General features: G+C 36.8%; 1 protein-coding gene across 7 annotated transcripts in view; it reads left to right on the forward strand.

Annotated features, from left to right (window-relative positions):
• The window catches only part of HNF4G (hepatocyte nuclear factor 4 gamma), a 58468-nt gene that overhangs the window by 27148 nt on the left and 10039 nt on the right, over positions 1–21281 (forward strand). For 2 of the 7 annotated variants that reach the window (XM_040586853.1, XM_040586852.1), the window contains exons 2-4: positions 13130–13232; positions 16980–17148; positions 18937–19031. In XM_040586853.1, the coding sequence (XP_040442787.1) occupies positions 13172–13232; positions 16980–17148; positions 18937–19031 (325 nt within the window). In that variant the 5' untranslated portion in view covers positions 13130–13171. Of the gene's footprint in view, positions 1–4962; positions 4978–13129; positions 13233–13960; positions 14119–16979; positions 17149–18936; positions 19032–21281 lie in introns of those variants that run through there. The other 5 variants (XM_040586855.1, XM_040586856.1, XM_040586854.1 and 2 more) reach the window with 4 other exon arrangements.

A 21281-nucleotide genomic window follows, 5' to 3' on the forward strand; every position in this document is an offset into this window, starting at 1 on the left:
ACTTTCTTAAGTGAATTCTACCATGAATACTTTTCGCTGTCCCCCAGTAAGCTCCATGATTCTTGTTCAGCAGCAACTCACGTGTTTTGAATTCAGTCCCACTTGGTTCATCAGGATGATTTTTTGCACGTTTTCCCTGTTTAATTATATAACACCACTTTTACTTGATTTGTGCAAACATCCTTTGGACTTGTTACAATTTGATTTTCTGTCAAGGGTAGTTCCAAAGAAGAGAAAATGATGGGCAGAGGAAATAATGCTGGTGTATATCTTATTTGCAATTCTAATAACAGCTCTGTGAATTTCAACACGTTAGTAAAGAGCACTTCACTCAAGTGCACATTACTGCAGAACTTGCTAAACATGCCTAAGAATAATGCTACTCTAATCTGAGCAAATTAGATGGATAACATCACTTGCAGCAGTTGTTAATTATGTATCAGCTGCAGTCACAGCATAATTCTGTTAATTGCTTATTGCACTAAGGTTAACTTTCTGTCATTTATATTTGTTTAATTCATAATTAGAATAACATACTTGATATTGTTCACTGGCCACTTCTAAAAAAAAAATATTTGTGATGCAAAATATTCAGCAATACAAGACTAGAAGAGATCTCTTGAGTCATCAACTTGGCTGATGTCACCAACCAATATAATACCTTTGATAAATTTCTCTCCATGTCTTAAAAAGTTAGGTGCCTTGCCCCTACTACCTAAACGGAGGTTTGTTACAGTGCCGTGACCCTGCCGTGTTTAGAAAATTTCCACTTGCCAGCCTCAAATTTATGCCTTTGCTCTTACAGCAGCGTTGTTTTATTGTCTAAATAATTTTTCCCTCTATGCTGCTGTTTACTGTGCATGATTTATTTGTGGAATAAACTCCCTCTCACTTTTCACTTCCCTGAGATGGGCAAACCAACTCCTTTTAGTCTTCTGTAAGATCTACATTCTTCTGCCCTGAACATGGCTGGCAAGCCATTAGTGCCCCTTAATTCCAGCTGTAATGACAGCTTTTAACTCCCCCCTCTACCCGTGCAGATGGAAGCAGAAATACCATTCACTGTCAGATGGATGACAGATAGCAGGAGGTGTAGATGAGTTCTGCTGGCTCTATGAAATGTGTCCAGAAGTACTGGTAGAAGTGACTGGCTGGCTCCTTATTCTGGCTAAGTGAACAGATATGGCAGTATTTTAATTAGAACTGTTTGAGACAGCTAAGTCAATCTTTTCAAACCGAGTCCATTGTGGTAATTTAACTTACGTATATATCTCAGAAATGGAGAATGTGGTAGTAATTTAGCCAGGGGAGGCTAGAAAAGTATTGTGATTTTTAGAGAATAAAAATTCAATTGAGAATTGAGAAACTGGGGGACAATTGAGGAACAATCCCGTATTGGGGTGAGAATTAGGGGACTGGCCGGAGAGAAGTCCTGCTGAGAGGAAGCAAGGGGTGTTGGTAGACAGTGAGTGGAGCATGAGCCAGTGATGTGTACCAGGAGCAGAGGGCCAACAGCATCCTGGGCTATGTTAGCAGGATCAAGGGAATTGATTATTCCTTTTTACTCAGCACTTTTTAGATAGCATCTAAACCAGTGCATACAGTTTTGCCCCCTCCCCGTCCCCTGCCCCTTTCTTTCTTCAAGGAAAGACATGGATAAACTGGAAGAAGTTCAGTGGAGGGCCACCAAGATGGTCAGGGGCTGGAACACCTGCCTGGCTGAGGAGAAGCTAGCAGACAGAACTGTTTCAGCCTGGACATGAGATGGCTTTGGGGAAGAGGGCCTCACAACAGCATCTGGTACTTCAAGGCAGTTTGTGAAAAGATGGAGTCAGGCTTTTCACTGTGGCACAGGTAGGAGGACAAGAGACTATGGACATAAGTCGAAAAAAGAGAATTTCAGACTGGATGTAAGGAGAAAAATCCTGGCTCTGAGGGTCAGGGGGAACCAGGGCCAGTGAGGAACAGGATGCCCAGAGAGGTTAGGCAGTCTCCATCCTTCAGAGTATCTCAAGATACGACTGGATAAAGCCCTTAGCAACCTGATCTGATGTGCAGTGAGGAGGATGTTGAACTTGATCTCCTGAGGTTTGTGGAATTAAGGATTAAGAATGTATTCAGGATTCCTCATGCCCATAGTGGTATTTCATATAGTTCTTCCTTTTGGACTCCTAAAACTGATGACTGGGTATCATACAAACACGCAGCCTTTTAGTTCACTTCTGTATCTCATCTTTCTTGATTGGATTTTATATTCAGAGCCCTTTAAGAAATAACATCAAGGCAGTACTGTTTTTTCAAATTCTTTTTCTTATTTTTCTTTTTTTTTTTTTTTTCTGTCTCTTCAGGAAAACAATATAACACAACAATCTGCTCAATATTTTAATTATCTTCAGTCTTCTCTTCAGGAAATTAGCAAAGCACCCAGTGTCCTGTTTCAGTTCTGAGTCTTTGCTTTTCTCTCCTAACAAATGAAAAATACAACTTCATTTATGTAAAATAAACCAGCTTACAACAAAGACTGTGTCTTCATGTCTTTTTAGTATTCAGTGATTCTGAAGACTTTGGTGTGCCTAAGTAATTATTTCTGCTACATTTCCTAGGAGTAGTTGGATTTCAGGGTTTTTTTTTTAACTGTTCCTTCCAAGACAACAGCAACCTGTTGCTGTAGGTTTGGGGTTTCCTTTTTTTCCCTAAGAATGCTGTGCAGATTAAGTGAGACAAGTCACAGTCTTCCATTAGAAAATATTTGCTGTGTTTCCTACCCCTAATATTTATTATATGTCAAAAAAAGTGTAACAAAGAAATTTCGGTGTTTTAGTTTTACTTGCTCAAATGCCCAGGCAAGGCCAAGTTTTAGCAAGAAATCACATCTTTATTAGACCAAGCAGGACTTCCACTTCAAATAGCCAACACTGATATTCTCTTCAGTGCAGCAATTGTATTGTTGCTTGGTGTAAGTCTACTACAACAGTGCCTTCAACTGTAGACCTTACATTACCTAAAAAAGAAAATCCTGTTACCCCTATTTTTTCCACTCACCTGCAGATTCTGGAAGTTTTCAAATGACTAATTTATTGTATCTGTAATAAAACCTTACCATAAATGGTTAGGATACACCCAGTAAGTGACCTTTTCATCACCTAAGTGAAGTCATTGTTTTCTTGCACACCACTGCTACCAACTCAGCCTTCCTGATTCCTGAAGAAATTTGTTCTGCAGTTCTTTCTGATTAGGACATTTTTTTCTACTGTGATTTTACTTCTTTTTGGAAGTTGAAAGACTTAAGTTTTCCAGGAAGTTGCTTCTGCCATTCTCACAAATCAGCTAGGTGTATTCAAATACTAATGTATTTTAAATGTTGATGCGTTTACAGAACTTACCAATCGAAAGGGGACTGTCAGCACTCACGTGTCTAATTAAAGCAATGTTATCTGAAAGATGAATCAGTTTTAGGTATTGTCAGGGCATTTAATCAGTACAGAGTACAGTTTACAGCTGCTTTTTCTCCTTAATCAGATTAAAAGATGTGTATCTTTACTGCATTGTTTTGAAAAATCACCAAAACCTTGGAGAGCAACAGCTTTTCTGTGTCTCCTGAGATAAATTTAACAGAGTAGTTGTGATTTCTCCTTTTTTTCAGCGTAGAGTGTAGCTTTGAGGAGGCAGCTTAACTTGGAGTGGAACACTGTTCCTGCAGCCATATCTACATGTAAGATAAGTAAGGGTAAATGCATCACAGTCTTGGCCCCAGGAGATGCGCCTGAACAGTGTCCCAGTAAAGTGTCAGAGAGACCTGTGTCCTCCACATACCTTGTATTTCTGGTTCCCCAGACCAGAGGAGGTATCAGTTGGCCTCAGAGGCTGTGTGCTTGGTGTACCTTCCAAAGGAAATTATAGAAGCCTGTCTTCTGGTCACTGGGATCTTGGGTATACATTCACAAACCGGGACTGTAGGCAAGACCATGCAGGACAGTTGTCCCACATTTAGGTATTCTAACTTAACATTTCCTTTCTTGCTTTCCATTGTGAGGAATGTTCTTCACCTAGCTTATTTTTTGATTATATTACTTGTATCTCAATTTTTATCAAATGCAGAGATACCTGGGTCTGATTCTGTTAATCCTCATTTGGTATAGTGTCCAACATTGTATGATTGCACACATGGCCATTGTTGTTAAGTTGGCTGACTTTCTTCCTGAAGCTCAGGCCCTCTGAAACGTATCTTAATTTGGAGCAAACATTCATTATGTGAACTAGGAGTTTAACACTATTTTGAATTTGTTTTAAAATGTGATTAAAGGGTTGGGTGGGGATTTTTGTTTGGGTGGTTTTTGTTTGGTTTTTGTTTTGCTTTTTTTCTGGCATTCATAACCCATAGCAGGTGGGCTATATGCTATACTTTCAGTTTTGAGAAGGTGCCCGGGTGGATAGTGCAGGAGGTGGGTCTCCAGCCAGGGTTTCCACCTTCAGCTGCCTTCTCAGATTTTGGGGAGTCATTTGTGTGAATTCACCTCAACTAACTCTAAGTGTCTGTTGCATTTGTGTGAGCACTTTGATTAGACAACCAGTGGGAAGAAATGGGTGTTCTGAGAGGTGATTCAGTTCAACCTACTGTTAGGTTAGGTTTGTTAAAGGTAGGTTTGATTGATTTGTTTAGGTGTTCCTGTTTCTGATCATTATATACAAAGGCAGTTAGACATCCAGTTTGCATGCAAGTGACTATATTGTGGACACGTGGACTCAAGTGTCATAAACACTATCTTCAGTTGTCCTTTGCCTCAGTTCTTTGTTCATAAAAAGGAGAATATAGTTTGTCCTTCTCTCACAGATACAGGGAAACCGACTGCAGACTTCTCAGATAAAATGATGGAGCCTACCTACATCAATGCATTAAACCCAAGGAATATGGCCACATGAGTATTACTGATGTCCAGAAAACCCACCCAGACAAAACTGTTATCTATATTATTTAAGGTAGATCATGTAACCTGCATTATTGCAGGTACATATAACTTTTCAGACTGCATCTTGATGATTTGCTTTGTGGTTTTACTCATAACTGCACCTATGACCATTTCTCAAAGTTTCCTCTTACCTGCTTTTATGATAGACACTAAGCACAAATTTGCAGGACCGTATCTCTCACAGTTTCCATGCCAGTGAGTTTTTCCCTGCTGAGCTTAATCAGTGCTCTGGCTTTCTTAATTAAAGACATGCAGCCCACTTTATTTTTCTAATATTTATCATCAGCTTTTAAATGGGACTTTTACTGATTTTGAGCTTATTGAAAACACTCTTAAAAAATCTGTGGGAGTAGATATATCTGTATTTCTTAGAAGTCTCAGCAGTTAATGTTTTATTCCTACCTGGGCACACACCTAGCATGTGTTAAAATTAAGAGATAACCACTGGCCAATTGCAGAGTGGATCTGTATGTGTACAGGGAAAAATAGATTTAAACTCATTCTCCAGAGGATTCTGTTTTATGTGCGCTGGGATCTGAATTTACTTCGCTTACAATGAGGATGCCTCTATCCATAAAGATATCAAGTGTCCAGGGCCGCCCTGATTCTTAGGACAGCCCTGTTGTGTGTATTTTCAAGGAGATGCTGCTGTTATTTCATTCTTGCTGAAACCATTAATTACTTTGTTCTCTTAAGAAAAATAATGTAATAATTTTAATGTGAAATATCTTTGTTTATGACCTAGTGTAATTGTTTCCTTGGCCCAATTTAGGATTCTAGAAACTTTGGATTGTTGGTCTTGAGATGCTTTACAAGCTGTATTTTCAGCAGTACTCAATCCCATCATATCTTACTGTTCTCAGAGGGAAAAAGTATGCCTTTGAAAAGCAGAGCATTTTACATGCACGATAGTTTTAAGAGCTAATCCAGAATACCATTGAAACAGAATATATGCCTTTATGGTTGTGTGTTGTTCCTTTATTTGGGTAGTATTTTGAATTTTCTGTCCCTTGGTCATACATTCAGTTTAAACTCATAGTCAACATGCTCTGAACTTCTCATTAACTGATTTTCATAAAAATAAAAATAAAAATGAAAGAAGTTGTCAAGCTAAGCATAACCATGCTAGTGTCTTGGAAGAGTTAAGTCAAAGTGTGTTGACACAACGTTCTTTCTGCAGGAATGTGATGAGTCAGTTTAGGCTAGTTAAAAATTTTAATTTTAAATAGAGTAACTGAATATAATGGGACTTGCCTGACTATTCAGGTATTTAAGTAGCCTTTTACGTAGAACCAAGAGTTATATAGTCACTAGCATGGGCAGAAGTGTACTGAGTTTGTTTTGAAGCATTATGTAGAATACATAACTAATTCAGCAGAGGATAGGCTATAGCAATTAGAAGACTTGCTGTGATTAATTCACACAGAAAAGAAAATTCTAGGCAAGATGAAAAAAAACCCAAACAAAACTTGCCTTCATACTGGTTAACCTTTTTTTGGACTCTTTTTATTGTGTATGACAAAGGCAAGGCTGTTCATATGTGGAAAAAAATTATCTTATTAGATGGTATTTCTCAAGATAAATGTAGATAAATTGTAAGTAAAATTTATCTAACTGGCTATATAAAACATTTTTTAGAAGGAAGCTGGCATAAAAACCTGCCAAGGAGGCTTATTAAGAAATTACTAAACACCTGAGGATGATTGAACCAGAGTGTTTAGTCTTGCTTATCAATATCACGATAGTTTGGTTTTATCTTACTCCTGAACTCTTTCCTCTTTTCCTCCCATTTCATTCTGCTGTCCAGGACAAGTGTCTGATTAATTTTTCTGTACCAGAAAATAATAAGTTACCTGATTTAAGCAAATAATTAACAAGAGACTCCAGCCATTTAACTGTACCTCAGCAAATCTCACCACAAAAATCTATGCTACAAAAATCTTTAAGCCCTCTAAACTGGCAACACTTCATGACTATTTTGAGTTTTCAGAAATAAAATGAACTAATGAATATTAAGTTAAAATAGAAATCTTAAATACTAAAGTCTACTTAATAGCAAATTGTATACCTAAGAGTAAACCTTATCTGTTGCTATGTAAAGAAGCAAAAGTATCTTATTTTTTATCCTTCCTCCCCATGAAAATGCACAATTTTCTAATAGTGCCTTCTAACCCCAGATAGGGTTAGCAAATTTACTGTTAATCTGGACACAAAGCAAGCACATGAATGGATTGAAGTGGCAAAATAAAGATTTACTACTAGTTTTTGGAGAGAATCTGCACATGGACAATACAATGTCAAGAATTACTGGGGTCCAGTATGTAGGAGGAACAAATCCATTTTTTTGTAGGCATACTCAATAATAATTCAGGAGGCAAATCTAGCTGTCACAATAACACTGAAAATACATTCCTACGTGTACAAATATACATCATATACACATACATACACATACACATATACATATGTATATATAAATCAAGATTTTAAATCTGCATAACATTTGATACCTACATATGTTGCAGTCTACTGTGGATAGCCTCCTGTAACAGGTAGATAAAGGAATATAACTACTCTGCATCCTCAGTTTTTACCTCCTAACCCCTGTACCTGGCATACGATGTTCTGACTGAATAGGCTAAAATAGAACAGAGTACAATAGAATAGCATAGAACAGGATATTTCACTTGGAAGGGACCTACAGTGATCATCTAGTCCAACTGCCTGACCAGTTCAGGCTGACCAAGTTAAAGCCTGTTTTTAAGGGCATTGTCCACATGCCTTTTAAACACTGACAGGCTTGGAGCATTGACCACCTCCCTAGAAAGCCGGTTCCAGTGTTTGACTGCCCTCTTGGAGAAGAAGTTCTTCCTAACTTCCAGTCTAAATCTACCCTGATGCAGATTTGAACCATTACCATGCGCCCTATCACTGGATACCAGGGAGATCAAGCACCTCCCTTTCTCTCCACTTCCACTCCTCAGGAAGCTGTAGACAGCAAGGTCACCCCCCTGCCTTCTTTTTGACTGACTGTCACCAGGCCTTCACTTCATCATTAGCTATCCCTCTAAATCTTCCTTTAGAAATGTGCTTCTTCAGCAGGCACCGCCACGGCCTTGACTCTTTCCTCACCTGGGCAGACTGCTCTCCTCAGCTACCTGTTGACGATTCACGGTGGCCTACATGCAATGGTCCCTGTATGACCCCTTGGCTATAAGGTGTTTTTTCCTGGACTGTTTCCTACTACTTTTACTACTACCTACAACGGTATTATTTGGTGAAAGGCTGTCCTGTGCCAAGTTGAAGGCTGAGAAATCTCAGAAGAAAGTTTTTAAATTATTAGCTGCTGACATACAGTTGTTATAGGTGTAATCCAACTCTCCTTACTTGAAGAAATTCACTGCAACACGAGAATAATAAAAAGGTGAAATAATAACAATAGCAAAAATCTTCCTGAGTCTGGTAGGTAATTAAGGGCTGGAGAGCACAGCTGCAGGACCACCACATGCAGACAGAGCACTGGCTTCAGTAAACCATTGACAGAAAGCACAGGACATCTGGAAAATGCAGAAGATATTACCTTAATAATTTTGATCTGCGCAGATTTTAGGTGAACTCAATATGAAAATCATCCTCCAGACACACCTTTCTGTTGAAGAGAGAGCGCAACTAAGGGTTTGTGAACTGGGATGTGTCTTCTACTTTGTGAGATGCTACCCAAGGCGCTCACTGATGTATGTTCGCATGTGTAAGTGATAAATAAAATCAGATAAACCAGATAGTTTTGTTTACCTTAAGTAGTGGACATAACATCTTCCCTTTGCATATGACACTGTTATATTACTGTTGCTAGTAGCTAGTACCATATCCCTTCAATGACAGTGTGGTATATAAAGTGAATAAATCATTTATCCTTTTAGAATAAGCTGCAGAGAATGATATTTGGAATAGGGAGGGAAGATCTGAAAGTGGGCTATACCCTCAGCCAGTGTAAATTATCTTGAGAATTATCCTGCAGCAACTGTTTTTCAGGCTCAAAATATTTTAGAGCTTTCATAATCCTTTGATATTTCCCCTCAAGTACAGACAGGGCAAAGACAGTAGTGGATGCGAGATTAAAATTGTAAATTGCACTTCATAGAATTTAGAGTATTAAATCTCTTAGCCAGCTTGGAAACTCTATGTAGACTACTCGTTGGCATCCTTATAACTATTTTGGGATTATTTCCAGCTTGAAAAATGTGCTAAATAGGGTGGGTCCATAGTGTTTGACAAGTCAGAAGCCATTCATGTTCTTTGTTTTCTGTGTTTGTTCATATTTATGGCTGTTGAAGTTGTAGCTGGGTGTTCCAAAAGTCAGATTCTTTATGAAGCCAAAAGCATAAAAATAAAGATAATTCAGATTTTGCAATAATGGTCTGTTCCCTGTTACACCAAAATGAAAAAAAAGAAAAAGAAAAAACAACCAACTCTCAACATAACTTATTAGAAAGCTGTGTATTTTTGCCGTATGATATGGTGGAGCACAACATAATGAATCACTAATTCAAATAAAAAAAGAGGCAGATTCAGTATGTGCAAGAATCTCATTTTTATAGAATGCCTGGGGTGGTCTAAGTGTCAAAAATGTGTGTAATGGAAAGAGGCTTAACCTAGATTTCCCTCAAAGATTTTTACTTACATTTCCCTGGGCATGATTTATTGCAGATAATGTTGCCACATTTCCTAATAAGCGTGGCGTGAAAACCTGTTATTCAATTCTGGTACTGGCTTTGCTTTCCTAGTGTTTTATTTAACTGCTATATTTTTGGGCGTAAAGTCAAAAGGAAGATGCAAAGTGAAAAAGCACAGAAGCATCTAAGTGCCATAAATTTACTCAGTAAAGCTGATAGTTGATGCAGAGTTTGAGAAGTGCATATGAGATGGTGCCTTTGATCATCTTACTGGAAGCAGTTGTGCTGTGCATTTACTGTCATGATTCACAAATTGTTCTGAAAAATCCTTTAAACTTACTCAGTCCTTACTCATGGACCATTTGTGAAATACTTGGGGGTGAGTGGCAGCAGAGCTGGTGTGGCAGTGACTGGCATTGTTCTCCCTGGCACTGAAGGTGTTACAGGAGGGGGACGCACTTTCTGGTTTTACATGGATGTGTGGGGTTTTTTTCAGCCAAAAATGAGATTCCCCACTGGTGTGCACAAACTTGTGTCCTGCTTCCTAGGTAGTAAGCTTTTGGCATGTAAACTGTCACTTGGAGATCTTTGTTTTTACAGTAGTAAGGAGATGTTCTGGCTCAGATCGAATGGTTTCATTAGGGTTGGTTAGTACAGACTCCATGTATATCTTGCAGTGTGTGTGCCAGCAAATGGGAGGGGAGACATACCAAAATGTGTGTTTTATCAACATACTGGATAAATATGCCAGCTTACTGACAAAAATAGGATGCCTCCCATCTATGTCCACCACAACACACTGTACCTGCAAAACAAGAAATACTGTGAGGATGTGTTCCTTGCTCACAAGACATAGGAAATAAAAAAAAAAAAAAAAAAACCAAAACAACCTTTAAATGAAGGCTTTCTTCTGGGGACCCATGTTTCTTGTTAAGCTGGAATGATAAAAGAACATATTGCTGCTTATAAAATACGAAAACAAATGCCACCACCTCACCCCCCAAAAGCTAAAAACCAAAACCCAAACCAAAACTGTTTTCAGTAGCAATAATAATTTGAGATTTGTTTTTATTTTCAGGAAGACTTTTATGGAAATAACCTTGATTTCATTAGCTTGTGTTCTATCTTATGCCACAATCAGAAAGAATGATTACATTTAATGTGGAGAGCTGTACAATTAACAGAGTTAATAGTCTTAGAGATAAGATAGGAATGCTTTCTGTATGTGATTGTGAGGTCATCAGATTTAAAGAAAAAACTGAACAAAACAACATGAAAAAAACCATTACTGTGTAGCTTTCTCTTTCTTCACAATTACTGCAAAATTTATTTTGAAAAATCATTTCTCACTCAAGTTTAAAGTATCATGTCTCAAAGGAGTGTTTAGCAGTTTGACTAATTATACAATTTAAAAACTCCTGTTTACCTAACACTAATATTTCTTGGCTGTCAGTAGTAGATGACTTAGAATTTGAAAGAATCTCTCATACTACAAGCTGGAAGGTTGTTCAGAATTTGAAAAACCATGCAGGTGTTCAATATGAAAAGAAATTTGCTTTGTGGGGATCTGAATACTAGTGAATATTATAAATCTTGGACTGACATACAACCAAAAGTTGACCATCATTGGCTTCTTCCCTCAACTGCTCTTAATTCCAGAAATGTATTCTGATCCACCTAAGGCAGAAAGACAACATATTAGTATTTTACAGTAGTCATTTAGTATAATTTTACTTCATGATGCTATAAGTCCCCCTGAAAGCAGCTTTTTAGGAATATAACACTTGACTGTAAGAAGTTTCCTTAGCAAAACATGAAAAAAATAGTATAAAGAACATCTTTCCTATAGTATACACTTTTCCATATTAAAAAATCAATTGAAATGAGTTTTTATATGACAGATGCATGAAGGGTCAATTCATTCCCTCTCTTTAGTAGTCACTGAGGGGCCTGTTTTGGCAGCGCTAAAGAAGTTCTGCTAACAGCAGATGGAATAACAGGATTTGATCATGTCATACATGATATCTTCCATCTTACATTCATTCTCGTATTTTAAATTTACTCATATGCCAGAATTTTTGAAATAAAACTCAGATAGTCTTAGATATGTTTGTATTTGTGCAGCATACAATTTTGGTATGAGAAAGCCAGAGATTATTTATAGAAAATCTTATCGAAACATAGGCACTAAGGTTCAAAAGATAATTCTAGTTAAAATGTAACCCTTTGTATATTAAGTATCATTGTTATGTAACTAGTATTGTAACAAATACTATACAAACACAAAAAATATTGTAGCAAATACAACAAATTCTGCTACTGAAGTAACTTCTCAAACTGAGCCATCAGTAGTATAAAATTATTCCATCTGATGATGAAACTACTGTGATTTCCTAAACAAATATAGGCTGTCTTCAAATAGCTTTTCATCACTCTTTATTTAGCGTGGTTCTTTAAGAAAAAAAATATTAGCTATGGTTAAAGACAGTGAAACTTTGTACACTTCCAGTACGGTGAAATGATACTTTCTGAGGATAATTTCTTCCATGGTTGCAGGCATGAAATATTTTAACATTTCACTCATAAACTTAAATATCTTATAAAATTTCCATACATCTTTTGTAGTGTATAGTAAGTATTCATAGTTACATTTGTCATTAATAACATACTATTCATATGAAGACTGAACATTATACGTTTGCCCTTTTTTAAGTAGCAACTTTTGCAGTTTTTTGGTATCTCATTGAATATAATAATGGACGAGTGGTTTAAAGGAAAAGGAATAGCAGTAGGTTGAAAAGGACAGCCCCTGTGGAGACCCTCCGAAATCTGTGGAGAATTTGTGCAAGCAGTAACGTGATTGTAAACGGTCTTCAGTTTGGGGATAGTTCTGTGACTTACACGAGAATCCTGTTGTCATAATTATGTCACTGGGATCCACCAGAGTCAGGAGAACAGGCCTGAGACTACATCTATGTGTCCGTCAGGAAACAGGATGATTTGCACCTCTCAGGTAACCCTGGGGACTTGGAAATTAGAAGGATGAATTTTGAAAGATTTTTTTCTAGGTATTTTCCTGTAAATTTTCCTTCTTTGTAGGTAGCTTGTCTGGCAATTGCTTGCTTTTTTTTTTAAAAAAAAACAAAACAACAAACAAAAAAACCCCCAACAACAACACCACCAAAACCTAAAGAGTTATTTTATGGTGCCGTTTTTCAGCTACTCTTCCTGAACAGCAACTACAGGCACTCTTCTCTTCCCATTCAAATAAGCATTTGTGTGATGTATATACAGCTATTGGCTCTTGTTAATTAATCATAAACTGGGCAGTTTTCCTATATATGTAATCTTTAATGTAACTACTGTTCAGCAGTGTAAAAGGTAGTTTTCTGTAAAGAATTTATTGAGAAGTAATAACATCTGAAATTTTGCTATCTAACATCTAAAAGCACCTGATTAGCAAGTGAAATTCAGCTATTTTTTGCACAGATTCAAGCAGCTTTACAGGAGGGTTTGTAACTGGGTTTGGACATGCCATGTGTACCAACTCCTGAGCAGTGGACCTGCACAGAGATTCTACTTTTCAGAGAAGGTGAATGATACATTTTTTTTTATTATTTGTACATCTGAGTGGTGCTTGAAAACAACATGCTGCCATCACATCTTGTATGAAGAAGGTTTAGGGCAGGAAGCCACCTTCTGGGAGTGTGCAAGGTCCACTGACTAGAGCCGTCGCAGCAGCATGGTGTGTGATGGGGGAAATCTATAACGCGGCCTTGCTGCAGAGCCTGCGTTGCTTGAGGCCTTGGTTGAGCATGCCTGCACAGCCATTGCTGCTGTTACAAGAACACTAACGGTTATAAAAAGGGGAGGTTTTGCAGCTGCCTATTAAAAGATGATGATGGATGTTTTGGGCATGATGATAGTCCATAATTGTATCACACTTCCTTATTGTTCTGAAGAGAGAAAGCAAAATGGCATATGAACCTATGATCTTTTTGCATAGAACAACCAGAATGGTTTGTTTAGGACCATTTATACCCATTGACAGCAAAGTGTGTAGCAGAGCATAGGAGGTAGGAAGCTTCCTGCACGTCCTTGGGTTTACTTAAGAACTGGAACCAGTACAACTCCTGATAAGTTTATTCCATAAAGCATTCCAAGATTATCAGAAGGGTTGCACTGTATCATAAAAGAAAAAAAACACCAGGTAGAATATAGCATGCAGAAGCAGTTTTCCAGCTCCTCCCATTGTAGCACGTAAGTGCCGCAGTTATAGTTAACTTTGGTTTATCAATCACTGTGAAACAGAATGGGAAGGTTGTACATTTGAGCAGCTTTTTCACTGGTTTTGCATTCAACGATGAGGCTCTCGGAACCAATACTAGACATGGAAATGGCGAACTACAGTGAAGTTTTAGACCCGACGTATACGGCACTAGAGTTTGAAACGATGCAGATTCTGTATAATGGCAACGGTGAGTTTTGCTCTGTGATGCAAAATGAACCCAGCTAACAGAAAAAGTGAAGTTTAGTAATGTTATAAGGTGTTAGCTAACTGTTTTATTAATGGAGCATTTGGGGGTTGTTTTCAAACTGCAAATCTGCTATTTTACACTTCATCACTAGCTCTAAGTTAATAACATTATAATTCTTTAACATTAAGGAAAATAAAAGAGAGGTTATGTGTAATAAACTAACTGAACTGTACTGTCACCAGTCAGTTAATCAAAGGAAGAAAATGGTGTATTCAGCAGTTGTTTTATTTACTGTAAGACAAATGAATAACTAGTATTGACAGTTTGGACATGAAAGTATATTTTGTATAATAACATTCAGAAGGACAGGGTAAAATTATCCAGAGGCTTGTGAACAAAAAATAGCTTTTGTTTCTTGATGCCTAGTTTCTAACTGTTGGAGTAATTTTATTTATTTAAATGTTAATCTAAACTTTCTAGGTATGTGTATATATGAACTAGAATGATTTTTTAAAAAAAAATCACATTGGCTTTCTAGAGGCTAATGTTCAGCTGAGAAAAAATACTTGTGTTTGACTAATGTAACACTTTAACTTTAGGTGGAATTTTTAATGGAATAAATTTTTGAGAAATCATATCAATAAGTTATGCTTGAAACAGGAAGCACACCATTTCCTTCTGCCATCATTGAGTACTGACTGATCAGCTAAAAGGAAATATCAGTCAATGAAAGTGAAGAAAAACATCAGGCAAATTAAACTACTCTAAAATGGCTTTCCAAATCTTCTAATATACTAAGAACCTGGATTAGTGTATCAAAAATATAATTCATAGATATATTGTAATATCTATTTTTAGAAGGCAGAACAAATATTTAGTGATTTGCAGGAAAAATACTTAGCACCTGCCTTTCCACATATTCCTGCCATATAGAACCTAAGTTGTTGGGCTTGAAGTTTTATCTGAATTTCTGATGTTACTTTACAGCAAGCTTAGTAAACAGAAAGGTGGATTTGGTTATTGATTTAGAAAGAAGAAACAGACCCTTATGCCCTAAGTGGTTTGGAAGCTACCAACAATGATTCTATAACTTTTAGATGATTTCTCTACTATTTGTTCTAATATGTGTCTTTCCATTGGTTAGTTGTTTTTTGCTGAATAGCACCCTTTCAGATCTGTTAATGTTACATAAAATGGGAAGGCAGGTTAGGAAGGTTATGCTGTGTTGCATTATGTGTTGGTGATAGACCTAGTTAAATTATTTACTCTAAGTGATTAGTTTGGTAATTTTGAAGTTTTAGGAGTAGCCTTCTTCTGTTTAAAGTTTGCTTTGAGTTCAGCCTGAGTATTTTCATAGAGAATTTATAAAATCATTGCCTTGTAGCCTGGAATGGAAAGTTGCCTTTTATGAACTTCCCTATGTGTCTTTTGTAGCTGTCTAAATGAATTAGAAACATTAAGAGAATGCAGGCAGATTATGCAGTTCTGTTGAAATCAAAGAAATTTGCAAAATCAGGTCAATTTCCCAGACATTTTCTTTCAGAGTAACACAAACAAAAAAATATCCTTATATATAGATGCAACATTTATTGCTATAAAATATTTCATCATTAAATTTAAATACTGTATTTTTAATTATTCTGCTGTATCATTATGACAAAAAATTGCAAAAATCCAAAAGAAAGGTTTTATATTTTTCTGGCTAAAGTAATTCTGTAACCCATTTTAAAAAATAATTTTGCAATCATGACAAACTACAGAACTGAATCCTTAGCTTTAAAATTTCAATTTTATTTAATCAATTTTAAATTAATTGATTATGTTTCTAAACCAGAAAAAATGTTGCTTCTTCTCTCTGTCTAAAAAACTGTTTAAATTGTAAGCTCTTTGGGACACAATGCAAATTTTATAATATAGTTGTGTAATACATTTCAGATGGATCTAGTACAATATGAATAATAATATGTATCAATATGAACATTTTTACTTTTTTACCTGTCCACTGTTCATGAACTCATGTACTTGACTTTTGATTGGGTGTTTGAATAACTAATTAATGTGTCACTCTTTCCTCTCCCTGACTGAACAACTGCATATATTTTGAGCATATTGCAAACAGCTTTCCTTTTGTAAGACTGGAAGCGTAACAGAAAAAGCTATCTTGCAATTATTTCTTTGAACACATCTGTTAAACATTGTGACTCAAACAAGAATAAATATGTCTGGTTTGATTTTGGTTGAATTTCTTCAGTATTGTTTACCATATTGAATGATTAATTGTTAATCACGTAGCTAATATTCTCTTGTGCAAGTAACGCCTGCACCAATGTTCCTTTAGAAAATCTGCTCAAGGAAATAACACTTAGGCAGTCCTCTTAGAATGGTGGCTGTTTGTTTTTTTTTTATTAAGTATTGTGCAGAAACTGTTTTATCTTTTTGTTTTGTTTAATGTCACGTACCTTTGTATGATAGTTGCCAGTTACTGCCAGCTCCTATGAGATCTTTGTCAGCTAACTAGGCAACATTGCTTTGTGCCAAAGTTCCTCTTCATGTTAGTAAGAATGAATACGTAATTATATGTGCAGAATTACACTTTGATTTTTAGCCCCTTTCAGTTGAGTTTAGAACAAAATTACTTATTCTTGTGAACCTCTCAAATTCTGTTAACATCTTTGTAACTTTGAAGGTGTTCATCTGAATAAAAACCAGATGGAATCAGGTATACCATGCTATATAAATCAAAAATGGCAATTAAAAGAGAAAAGGCCAGAAAACCCCCTTCATTTAATTTCATATTGCTCATGGGATGGTTGTTGAATCTGTTATCCATAACTATGTATGTTGTTCTTGCTTCTCCTCAGACAGTTCAGGAGAAGCTGTCAACATGAGTGCTGCTGACAACGGGGTCAGTAGTCTCTGTGCAATATGTGGAGACCGAGCGACTGGAAAACATTATGGTGCTTCCAGCTGTGATGGATGCAAGGGATTCTTTAGACGCAGTATACGGAAAAATCATGTCTATACATGCAGGTATTTCAAAAGTTTGTCTAGAGGCACTAAATTAATGAATTTAAGCAAAAATGACATTCATACCTTTTCAGACCTTTCAGAACTATGCCAGGGTATTTTCAGATTTTTTTAAGGAATTCTAACCAGCATTTTTGATGAGCATTTGGTTCATGGTGTACTCTTCTGACTGGAAAAAATGTCTTTTATTCAAGACTACTTGATATTAAATATTCCAGATACCACACTCCAGATGTCTCTTGATATTGTTGATATCATTACATCACTCAGGAGCTGTTTCACTCTTTTCTTTATGATCACAGAAGTAATCTCCTGGGGGAGGGGGAGAAAGGAAAAATTCTTACATTTTCATTGGTACTGTGAAATTCTTAACTGTTTTCTAAAAAATATTTTCATAATTTTTCTTATGAAAGCAGTTTCTGAATAGAAAGACTTAAGATTTATGAGTCTTGTTTTAAGGGCTGTACAAGCACATCTGCACATCTTCTCACTTTGCATGACACCCTGCTCTTTTGAGTGACCATTTTCCCCCCTGTCAGTCTGAATGGCAATCTGTTAATTTCCGGGTGTCTGGCTGTCCAGATTATCACACTGCAGGTGTGTGCACCATGTCTGAAGAATTGCTCTGTGCATGCACAATTTCATAAAATGTCAGTATTAAGCTGTGCACAGAATATAGGCAAACCTCTGTGAGTTTAGACAAATCACTAAAGGAGAAAACTTCATGTAAGAATGTCTTGTTACCGGAAATGTTTGCTACACTATTCCTTGGTTGCTTTAATACTCATAGGGAAATCTCTTCCTTATAGACATACCACGGTGATACAGCGTAGACATACCTCTAAAGTGGTGTGACAAGAGCTGTAAAAGCAATTTCAGGAAGAGCTCTGCAAAACGTAGATCTGTTTATCTAACAAACACATACACAACAAAAAGGCAGAAGGAAACAGGGAGAATGGGGGATTGCTCATGTGCATCCCCCTTAGGCATACCTGTAGATGTTCATGAGAGCTGGGGGGAACCTTCTTGCAGTGTCACACTCAGTATGTTTCCTCATGTCTTCATTTCATTGTGTTAGAAAATCTTCCTCCCATTTGCTGTTTAAATTGTAACCTGTGATGATACAACATGTAGCTTGTTCATTGGTATCTCCTAGAAGGAGTAAAATTTTGCCAGCCAAGAGTACTGGTTTTGCAGCTAAGGGCTGCTCCATGACAGTCATACTTCGCATTTTTCTTGATTCTCCTTTTCTTTTCCTTTTTGTAGCTTTTTTTTTCCCTCCCACTGCCATTTGATGCAGCCAGTTACTGACATTTCTCATAAATAAACTAAGGTGTAAATGATGTGCAAAACTCAAATTTTTCAACACTTGCCCATTCCAATGCATATATATGTGTCTACACACACATATATGTTCCTGCAAATGAAGAAGGTATGAAACACTTCTCAAGACTGATTAATTAAAAAAAAACCCAAAACAAAACAAAAGAAGAAAGCCTGTGGTTATAGATGTTATTCTGACAGGCCGTACTGGTTGGTTTTCTTCTTTGTAATCAGGGTGCTCTTTATTAATGTATTAATACTATCATTAATATTCTTACCATATAATAATATTAATAACATTATTAAGGTTTTATATATTTAAACAGTATTATAGTTTAATATATAATTATATGTTATTATATATAATATACTATATATTATGACAATTATAAAATAATAATAATATGTGATAATAATATAATTAATGTTAATGTAATTAATGCATTCATCTTTTCTTGTCTCTGATAGATTTAACCGGCAATGTATTGTTGACAAGGACAAAAGGAATCAATGCAGATATTGTCGTTTAAAAAAGTGTTTTCGAGCAGGAATGAAAAAAGAAGGTAATGATATTTTATTTTATATGCAAAGAGAAATAATCTCAATTATTTTAAAAATATAATAAAAACTCTAAAAAGCTCCAGCAGGATAATTCAATGGAAAATCTGCTATAATGCCTTCATGATGGACAAATGCTTTTATATTGAGGTGAAATATGCATCATCTAGTTTTCAGGTCAGTAAACACTTTAACACTTTGAGCATTAGCAAATCTATGGGTTTAAAGTGAATTTGCAATTGTTTAATCCATTAATCCTAGTGTCAAAATTGATTGATTTCTAAGTGTTGAGCCATATCCTGGAAAAGTTCAAACTGTGAGATTTTAGGTTAATTTTTTGCCAAATTTATGTAATAAAATCTCTATCTGGGATTTTATTTCTCCCCTTTCTAATTAATGACAGTGACGATTTACTGCTTCTTCCTGTGAATTTAAACATTTGAAGCATTTAAGCCAGAGGAAGGAGTGTGAAGTTGAGTGAAAAAGTAGTGGGGGCAACAGTAGTGGTAGCTGTCAGTGGAGTGCCCACATTAATTAAGAAAAATGTCTAATCTCATTAGGGCTTAATATGGGAAGATTGTTGCTTACACATCTCACTGTCAGATGTGAAGAAACATGGGTGTCTCTGTGATCTTCCTGTCAACGTGGAAGGAGCAATGACCGTAGGAGCACAACAATAGGGAAAGGAAGGCAGTGGGAATATCAGAGGATTCTTGTGTCAGGTTGTTGGGACTGTTGCTTCACTGGCAATAATGATGTAGAGACAAAAGATACTTGATACGGTTCAAATAAGTACTCAGAAATGGTTCATCACAAACTTTGCTACCTGTTTTGTTTGGCTTATGGTGTACCTGCCTGAAGGCCAGTCTGCAACCTGTGGGCACAGTCCTCCTGTACTGTAACAAGGCTTTAATATTTTTAGTCTATACATAGCTTTCCTAAGATAAAGGAAACTGTTTCTTTATGTTCTCATATATCTATACTACAGTATCGCCTTGCTAGTGATCAAGTTTTGGTATGAGGTAAAATGGATTTTCTCCTTGCAGCTGGATGGGGATATTTGAAACAGCGTTACACTCTGTATGTTATGAAGTAGGTTTGTTGAATCTTGTGGCTCTCCTTGAACACAGTGTAACTTTTTGGAATTTGAGCCATTAAAATCAGTAACATATTGTATAAATATTATCAATTTGACATGAAGAAAAGGGAAGACCTGCATGTCCACCGCAACCTTAAAAGTTTTACAAAAAGCAGAGCTTCACAGTCTTTCAAAGCCTGGAACTAAAGAACAGTTTAGCTCTGAAGGGACATCTGGAAGGTATCTAGTCCAGGCCCCCGTTTAAAGCCAGGCTAATTTCTAGGTTCAGTCAGGTTGCTTGGGACCCTGTCCAGCCAAGTTTATACAGTCCCTGAGAGGGCGGATTCCGCAGCCTCTCTCAGCAGCTTCTTCCAGTGCTTGACCACCCTCACTGGGAAGAGTTTTTTTTCCTTATTGCTAATTGGAATGTGTCTTACTGCAATGAGGGTAGTGTCTGTTGCCTCTTGTCCTTTCCCTGTGCACCTCAGAAGAATCTGGCTCCATTTTCTGTAAACTACAGAAATTAAAACCTTCACCTCCACCTTGGTTCTCTCATTTCCGCATGAACAAAGATGCCTCGCTCTGCTTCACCTTGTGTTGTGGGTTGCACCTCCATAGCCCTCTGCTGGACACTGCACAGGGTTCCAGTATTTTTTGTGTACTGGGAAGCCAAAACAGAGACAAAAACTCCCCTCAACATGCTAATGCAGCCAGGTGTATGGCTAGCTGACATCATCATGAAGCATGCTGAAATCTTTAACCTAATTTACACCGTTCTTCCTCCTTTGGTCCCATTACCTATAAAATATTCCTTTTGCATCTGAGCCGTGTTTATTTAAGTCTTCCCAGTGCTAAGATAATTTAAAACACAGAACTGTAAATTACACTGTTTGTGTGTTGTTATATACCTCTCTACACCATCAGGGGATGTCTCATAGCATAAGTGTAGCATAGTCTATATGATAGTTCCTCAGCTTGTTTCTAGCAGATCACTTTCTTTTCTTCAGGGCCAAGGCCCTGGTATAAGCTCTTTAAACAGATATTCCCCCTTCCTCATGGAGTCTCTGTTTAAGGCAGTTTTAGCCTGAACTGATGAAAAGGCTTTAGCAAGACAGACAATCTGGTCTAATAATCCAAAATTGTACATACGCAGGAGAAAATTGAAGCATTTCGCTAT

Source organism: Falco naumanni, chromosome 3, assembly GCF_017639655.2.
Source record: "Falco naumanni isolate bFalNau1 chromosome 3, bFalNau1.pat, whole genome shotgun sequence".
Classification (NCBI taxonomy): Eukaryota; Metazoa; Chordata; class Aves; order Falconiformes; family Falconidae; genus Falco; species Falco naumanni.